The following is an 8,487-nucleotide window of genomic DNA, read 5'->3' on the forward strand; positions in this document are numbered from 1 at the left end:
TTTTTTTACCTTTGAGAGATTTAGGGAAGGTTCTCTTGGAGATCTCTTGGGTAAAGTATTTTAGGTATTTGGGTGTGTGAGAAAAATATTGTGCATTATATGGTTGTAACAATTTTTCATGTAGTGAATATTTTTCTGGGTGGTCCATGATTTTTCCCGCATTGGGTTTCCACGTTAAATCTTGTGTTGTTATTCTCTTTAAATTTCTCTATTATTATTTTCTGTTTAAAGACGATTTTAGTATACTCTGTGGTTACAGTTTTGTCTGATCTTCCACATAAAAAAGATGAATTAGAATTATTGAGCCTTGGGTGTGGAATCATTCTTTTGAAATTTTAGTATGCTCTGTGGTTGCAGCTTTGTCTGATCTTCCACATCAGAAAAAAAACTGAATTAGAATTATTATTTTTAAGCAGAAGCTTCGTCCTGGTGGAGTAGCAAGTGGAGTCTGATTCCGGTGGAGTTGCTTTGGGGTACTTGTATTTTTGGTAATAGTGGAATAAGTACAATATAAAGAGGTTCTAGTTAAGGAAAAATTTGGTACTTAAGTGTATCCATTGTGATCCACCTCTTTCCTAGGAACTAATTTAGTAGGTACTTTTTCATTTCTATTATCTATTTATTAATATTGTTAAGCATGTGGGGATAAGATTTGAGAAGTTTGGTTAGAGAATGAGTTTTGGAGCTGGTTACGTGAGAAAATAAAGTCAAAGCTGATAAAAAATTATCCGCAAGTGTTGTCAAAATCTTATATGCATTAGTTAAGAGAAGAAGAAGCTTAAATAGTGGTTCTCAAACTATGGCAGTTGTGATTTAGGACATGTATGATTGCGGTGGAGATGTAGCTTTGAGACTTTTGTCTTTTTCTGTTAACGCAAGGAGGGATCAAAAGAGGTGGTCAAAGATTCAAGTCTGGTCAAATGGTAAAAATAAAATTAAGGATTTGACTAGTGAAATTTTAGAATCTTTGTGGACTAGAAATTTTGATCAACAGCTAGTAAATTCAGACAAAGTAGGATTGTAAGGAGCGGTTCATCAAACGCTCCGACAGTACGCTGGAATAGATATCCTTATGACATGTTGTAATTCTTTGAGGTTTGTCATGATAGAGAATGGTATAATTCTAGCGTGTACAAATTTGCAAATGTTCATTGATTGATAGGTGATGCCAAGGTGTGTGGTAGAAAGAATGTCGATGGCTAATGGACTCTCAAGAAATCAACAAGAGGTTGCACAATAAGTTATTAGCAGATTTTTTCGACAAATATGATAGTGAAGTATGTATAATTACAAGGTTTTTCCTAAATTTTTTTCGTGCAAGTTTTTAGTTCTCCATACAGATAATACTCTAGCGGGCCAAAACAGCTTAGGCTGGGCCCAACGAAATGAAAAGTCCAAGAAGCATTAACACTCAACTAGCCCAATTATTTGAGTCTGTCACTGTTAACTTTGGCTATTTTGTTAAATTTTAGTCACTGCTAAGTGCTAACTTTAGCTATTTTGTCAAATTTTAGGCACATCAGTAAAGACTAGATAGCATCTCAACTGGTAAGCTTAGATAAGTACTTTGCTACGAGACATGTTATATTGAATTTCTAAGTTTTTCACTATCGTTCTTTTTTTCTATTATTATTTTGATTTGCTTCACTTAAATTGAGGCTCTTTTGAAAGTAACTTCAATCGGCATATGTTTTATCCTTCCTAGATCACACTTTATGTAATTTCACTGAGTATGTTATTGTGGTTTTGTTTAACATTTATTTAAATGATAAATGTCTAAAATCATTAAAAGAAATCAAAATTTTCATACCACAACTGATGTGAGGCAAAATTAATACTCATGCACGTCTCTAGGTCTGTCATGAATTGAAACATCGACATTATACTACGGACATTGAATCTAAGGCGATCTGAAAAATTAGATAATGGGTGAAGACTGTTCGAAACAAAGAATGAATTCCTATTTCACAACTAATTTTGTGAGATAAGTTCAAGAAACATTGAGGATAATACAAGTGAAACAATTTCAAATCTATGATAAGCAAACTACAGCGATTTACTCATACAATCAAGACTAAAGAAGAAAATTGCATCCTAAAATTTGAAACTTTGTGTTGTCATTGTTCACACTTTGGCTACGGCTAATTTGCAACATGGCATTTAGAAGGGGAAATTTCACAAATAACTAGTATAAATATCTTAATTATAATCATTAGCTACAGTTTGCTTCTTTACGGACTGTAGTTGTAGTTTAATCTGATTCGCTTGTATAATTTGTGGGTTTGTATGATTCGCGAATGAATTTGTATAATTGAGTTATTTTTGTATAAACTCGAAATAACGAATTTATACAAACACAAACATATTAACTTTAAACAGTTCTATAAATTATATTATACAAAATTACATTATACAAAAGTTAAACAAATTATATTATACATATTTCGAATTATATAAACATGTGAATTATACAAATCCGAATCATAATTAACGCTAAATGTTAGTGGCGAATTGTAAAATATCTAAATTATAATTTTATTAACTAATTAACTAGTATATATGTGTTTATTCGCATAATTTTTCTTGTTCAAAAACAATGCATTTTTTGTTTTATATACTCCACGGTGGATCGCATATGCGATTTGATTAATGAGACTAATTTTATTTTAAGAAATTGACCATATGTTAACATTTTTAAGTCAACCATTGGAAAAAATAACATTCATCATGTACAATGGGTGTATGGTATTTTAATGTGGTAAATACTTAACGGAAATTGACTATTTAAAAGAAATATTTTCTTTAAACGGATTAAAATAAATAAATTGAAATAGGGTTTTGTTCACACTTCCATTATCAAGGAATCTTGTTATCCCACACATGTATAATAACAAAAGGGAACTAAAAATAGTATATGTGATCAGAAATCTTTTTTTCTATTATGTGATTGTGTTCTGTCAGCATATCTATGGTTTCACTTTAAAGCTTGTTTTGGATGGTTATTACCTACGGTATGTTATAATGTTTCGTTAGTTTAAATATATTACTTATTTTAATTATAATTTAAATTTATTATATCATATTATTAAATTTATTATCAGATAATAATAAAAAAGATTTATTTTATAAAACTATTGATTTGCTATAATTGCACGTTATTTCATATTTTTTTAATTTTGTCTTTATATATTATTTAATAATTTTATTTATCTTTTTAAAGTATCTTTATCCTGTATCTTACATGTTTTTGTAGATTTATTCTTCAAATTAGTGTAGTATGACATTATGTAATAATAGAAACAATACAACTATCTAATAATTATATTTATTAATACAATATACTATAATATAATATAATACAATACAATAAAAAATACTCTTTCGTTCATTTTGTGTGATTATAAATTAAGTGTCAAAAACATACCTAAATTATCTTTCTTTTTTGAATGTCATACCTGAACTATTGAGAGTGTGAGTTTCATACCTAAACTATCACTTCTTAGTTTGAGAAACACACCTCTCTTTTATTCTATTCTCACCATGGTGTGTGTGCTACATTTTCTATTTTATTTTAAAAAATTTGTCACATCACACTCCACATAGAGAAAATATTCTACCTAGAAAAAATTAAATAAATTATTAAAATTAGTTAAAATTAAATATTAAAGTATTACTATCTCATCCTCAAAAAATATATAAAATAAAATATAAAATATTTTTATTACCCACTTCACCACTTTTTCTCACCATACTCCCCCCCGCCCCCCGCCCCCAATTTTTTTGTTTTATTTTTATTTTCTAAATTTCTTTTATAAAAGTTTTTTTAAAAAAATCTCACTTCATCTTCCACCTCCTCCTTCAAATAATAATTTAGATATTATTTTTATATATATTTTTTAAAAAAATTCTATTCCGCCATACCTAACCCTCCGCTTTCAATTTTTTTCTCGTTTTGTGTTAGATTCATACACATGAGTGAGAAAAAATATTTTAATTTTTTTAAAAAAATAACTTTTTTTAAAAAATAATTTCATTTTAAAAAAATAAATTCATTTTTTTGAAAAAATAATTTCTTTTTTGGTATAGAAATACTTTAGTTTTAACTTTTAACTAATATTAATAGTTTATTTAATTTTTATCAATATAGAATATTTTAGCGATGTGGCAAAAAAAATTCAAAAAATAGAGAAAGTAGAGAGGTGTGTTTCTCAAACTGATAAGTAATAATTTAGGTACGAAACTCACACTCCGAATAGTTTAGATATAAAACTCAAAAAAATAAATAATTTAAATATATTTTTGACACTTATAAATATTTTAAAATTAATTTGTTACTAAATATTAAAATATATCATTTCTTTTATTGACCGACTAAAAAGATAAATAAGTTATATAAATTGTGAGGGAGCAAGTGACAACCATCCAAAGTGATCAGAAACATAGTGTTATGGTGACAAAGATAAATCATGTTTTCTACTGAATGGAAAATCAAGCGGCCCCTAGTTTACGGTGTGCGGGGCGTGGGCAATTAGGCAAATACCAAAACCACGGCTAGTTCTGTCGTACAAAACAAGGCACCCACCCTCTTTATTTAACCTAACAATAATCTCCTAACAACTTTTCCTTAAAGCGGTGAATTGGTTATCCTCTTTTCTTCATACTAGGTTCTCCACCAAATCAGAGTTAAAAAAAAGAAGAAGAAGCAGCTTGTTTAACAAGTTCACAATACAGGTTAGTCTCTTTATTTTTTAAGTTAAAAGATGTCACATAAAAATGAATTGAAAAAAATATTATATACATTAAAGTCGAATCAAATATTTGCCGGCACTTGCATAAACTGTATTGCAAGGATCCAATACAGTTTTCCTCTGAGTTAGATAAGCACAGATGAAGTAGCGTTGAATTATATTTTGTCACTTATATGGGGTCCTTTTCAACTCCAAAAATATCTAATTAAATTTTCTTTTAAAAAAATGCTAATAGTATTATTAAATAAAAATATTTATTTTTTTGAAGATGGATTAATAAGTAAAGTGTGTCAATAAATGTAAAACAACTTCGAAAAAAAAAATACTTTCTAGGTAAAGTTCCAGAAGCTGGTAGAATCATCTATTTAAGATTCTTCTAGAAGGGCTACGGGATCATTTGTTTTTCAGTTCTTCCTTTTTAAGTCCAAGAAAAAGTCAAGTTGAACCTCACTTTTTTAGGATTATTCATACGCGCATCTGAGGACATTTCCGTCTTTTCACATTACATTCAGAAATTTCGCCTCCTTTTTCTATTGTAACTAGTTCTCCTTAGGTGACCAGGACGTGTGAACCGAGCTTATACCGTGTCCTTTATTTCCAATAATACCCTTAACATTACCATAATTTGACCACGTCTCGCGGGTAAACATGTCATTACACTTAACCCGACCGTCATAGAAAACCCCACAACTCTCTATATAATACCTTCACCTCTAATATTGCGTTTTTCATAATCAACTTTTTTTTTTCTTTCTGCTAATCAATTCGATTTTTTGAATCTGAAGAACAATTATGGGTTCTGAAGGAAACAAATTTAACGACGGAACTAGCTTCCCGCCGGCAGATCCAATTCTATGTTCAAACGGTTGCGGATTTTTCGGCACGGCGGCGATGATGGGACTTTGCTCAAAGTGTTACCGAGACATTAAGATGAAGGAAGATCATGCTGCGATGGCTAAAGTAGCGATGGAGAAGCTTGTTATAACTAGACCTCAAGTTGAATCGATCGGAAAAGTTAGCTGTTGTTCGTCGCCGGCGCCGGCGCCGATTGTTGAAACGGCGGTTGCGGCGGAGATCGTCGGGAGTCAGCCAAATCGGTGTTTGAGCTGTAGGAAGAAAGTTGGGGTTGTGGGATTTAAGTGCAGATGTGGTAGTACCTTCTGTGGGACCCATAGATACCCAGAGCAACATGATTGTACCTTTAATTTTAAAGCTAAGGGGAAAGAAGAGATTGCTAAGGCTAATCCTGTGATTAAGGCGGATAAAATCGAGAGGTTTTGAGCTGCTAATCCAAAATTAAGTTTGGGTTTAGAAGTTATTTTTTTTCTCTTTTATTTGGTTGGGTTATATTAGATTATTGAAGGTGTTGTGGAGGACAGGCTGGATGGGGTGGTAGGTTGGTTTGGGTATTTATGAATGTATAAAATATATTTTCTATTTATTTAAGTATATAGTTTGCTTCCAATAGCTCAATGATTGATTGGTTTTTTATTCACAATGTCTCATTATAAGTCCTTCAGATGGCTCATCGATCTCTCCTCAACGTGTGAGTTGAGTCCGTTGCATAGAATTTGTATAACGCGTTTTATATTTCTATTGTGATGAATTTGTCTAATGCGTTTTATAATTCTATTGTGATTTGCAGGGTTTATTCTTGCGCACGATCAGAAAGTGTTGACCCATTATCCTTAAAAAATACTCTAATTTCAAAAGATAGGCTGCGTAGCTTCCTCCTAAATAACTTGAGAGGGTTAATATTGTTGGTCAAAAAAACTCTAATTTAAAAAGATAAGCTGCGTAGCTTCCTTCTAAATAACTCGAGAGGATTAATATTGTTAGGAAACTGGGATAGATAATGACATCTAGATAATGACATCAAGAGCAGCTGATATCAAAGAAATTTTACAGGATAGTACCAGTACAAAAAAATGACTATCACGCACTCAAAAAAAATAACACTCTTTTAATTTTTCACCTTACGAAAAATATCACTCAAACTCTATTTTTTCGCATATTAATTTCTTATAGTTTATGAAATATCTCAGCAAAAGAACTCCTTTTATAAAAACTCTTCCTCACCAATTATGCCCACAAAACACGGAAAAAATGTAATTTGCAATTGCAAATTGCAGTAATGGACTCCACAAATCTCTCCATCCAGTTTCATTCACTAGAAGGAGGTATCATCATATTCTTAGAGAGAGTTCATGCCAACAAGTTCTTTGCACAATTCGAACTTGTCCCTTGTTATCACTTTGGTCAGCATATCTGCCTCTCATTTGTAAAAATCTTTTCAACATGCATAGATTCGTTTTTTATCTTTTCTCGAATCTAGTGATATCTCAAGTCTATGTATTTTGTCCTTGCATGGTATATAGAGTTCTTGCTCAAGTCTATTGCACTTTGACTATCACATTAGACGACATACTCCTTTTGATGCAAGCCAAGCTCTTGAAGAAATTGCTTGCGTCATATCATCTCCTTGCCAGCTTTAGTAGCCGTAATATACTCATCTTCAGTTGTAGACAATGCAACACACTTCTGCAACTTTGACTGCCATGATATAGCTCCCTCTGAAAAAGTAAACAAATATCCGATAGTGGATTTTCTGTTATCAAGGTCACCTGCCATATCAGCATTTGTATAGCCCTTCAAAATTGGATTTGATCCTCCAAAACACAAGTATTTATCTGAGCTTCCTCTTAGATACTTAAGTATCCACTTTACAGCATTCCAATGTGATTTTTCTGGATTATCGAGAAACCTGCTGACAACATCAACTGCATGAGCAATATCAGGTCTAGTGCATACAATTGCATATATTAGACTTCCGACGACAGAGGACTATGAAACTTTGGCCATGCTCTCTTTTTCCTCCCGAGCTGTAGGACACATCTTTTTGCTCAACTTCATATGACTAGCAAGAGTTGTGCTAACAGGCTTAGCATTCTTCATGTTGAAGCGCTCTAATACACGTTCAATGTACTTTTTTTGTGACAAATAATTTTTCTTTCACCCTTGAGACGAGTAATTCTCATGCCCAAAATTTGTTTGGTATGACCCAAGTCTTTCATAGCAAAAGACTTGCACAACTCTTTGTTTAACTCATCAATCTTGAAAGTATTCTTGCACACAATCAACATATCATCCACATATAACAAGAGGATGATAAAATCATTGTCAAAATTTTTTTGTACAAATACACAATGATCTGAAGAAGAAAATTGGGCTGATCCCATAGATAGCACCTTTGTACCAGGGATAAGAATGCCGACCTTAAAGCCGACTTCTCATCCATCTTATTTTTGGAGGTAAGGCTTTTCATGTCCCCCTCATTGTACTTGTTATTTCGTTCAGCTTTATATAATGAGGAAAATTTCGATAAAAAAAAAAAACTTTGACCTCTCATTTTTCGGCACATGTACAAAAACTTTGCAACCAAATACTCTCAAATGGTCATAAGAAACATCTTTGTCACACCAAACTCTATTTGGTACATCACTTTGCAAAGCAACAGCAAGAGATAAGTTAGTAACATGTGCAACGGTCAATAAGGTTTAACTCCAAAAGGAGTTCGACAATTTTGCTTCAAAAAACAAACATCTAACTCTTTCTATCAAGGTCCTGTTCATCCTTTCAGCCAACCCATTAAGTTGAGAAGTCTTAGGAGGAGTCTTCTGGTGTCTAATACCTTGATGGTTGCAGTATTCGTCAAATGGTCCACAATATTCACCACCAT

General features: G+C 31.8%; 1 protein-coding gene across 1 annotated transcript; it reads left to right on the plus strand.

Annotated features, from left to right (window-relative positions):
- The first annotated feature begins 5,473 nt into the window (after positions 1–5,473).
- LOC129889931 (zinc finger A20 and AN1 domain-containing stress-associated protein 1) lies at positions 5,474–6,215 on the plus strand. The gene has a single exon (XM_055965408.1). The coding sequence runs from the start codon at positions 5,541–5,543 to the stop codon at positions 6,027–6,029; it is 489 nt and encodes a 162-aa protein (XP_055821383.1). The 5' UTR covers positions 5,474–5,540; the 3' UTR covers positions 6,030–6,215.
- The last annotated feature ends 2,272 nt before the right edge of the window (positions 6,216–8,487 follow it).

This window comes from Solanum dulcamara, chromosome 5 (genome assembly GCF_947179165.1).
Source record: "Solanum dulcamara chromosome 5, daSolDulc1.2, whole genome shotgun sequence".
In the NCBI taxonomy this organism is placed as follows: domain Eukaryota; kingdom Viridiplantae; phylum Streptophyta; class Magnoliopsida; order Solanales; family Solanaceae; genus Solanum; species Solanum dulcamara.

Bases quoted from the DNA above. Each gene is read 5' to 3' on its own strand.
- LOC129889931 (XM_055965408.1), top strand. From the start codon at position 5,541: ATGGGTTCTGAAGGAAACAAATTTAACGACGGAACTAGCTTCCCGCCG.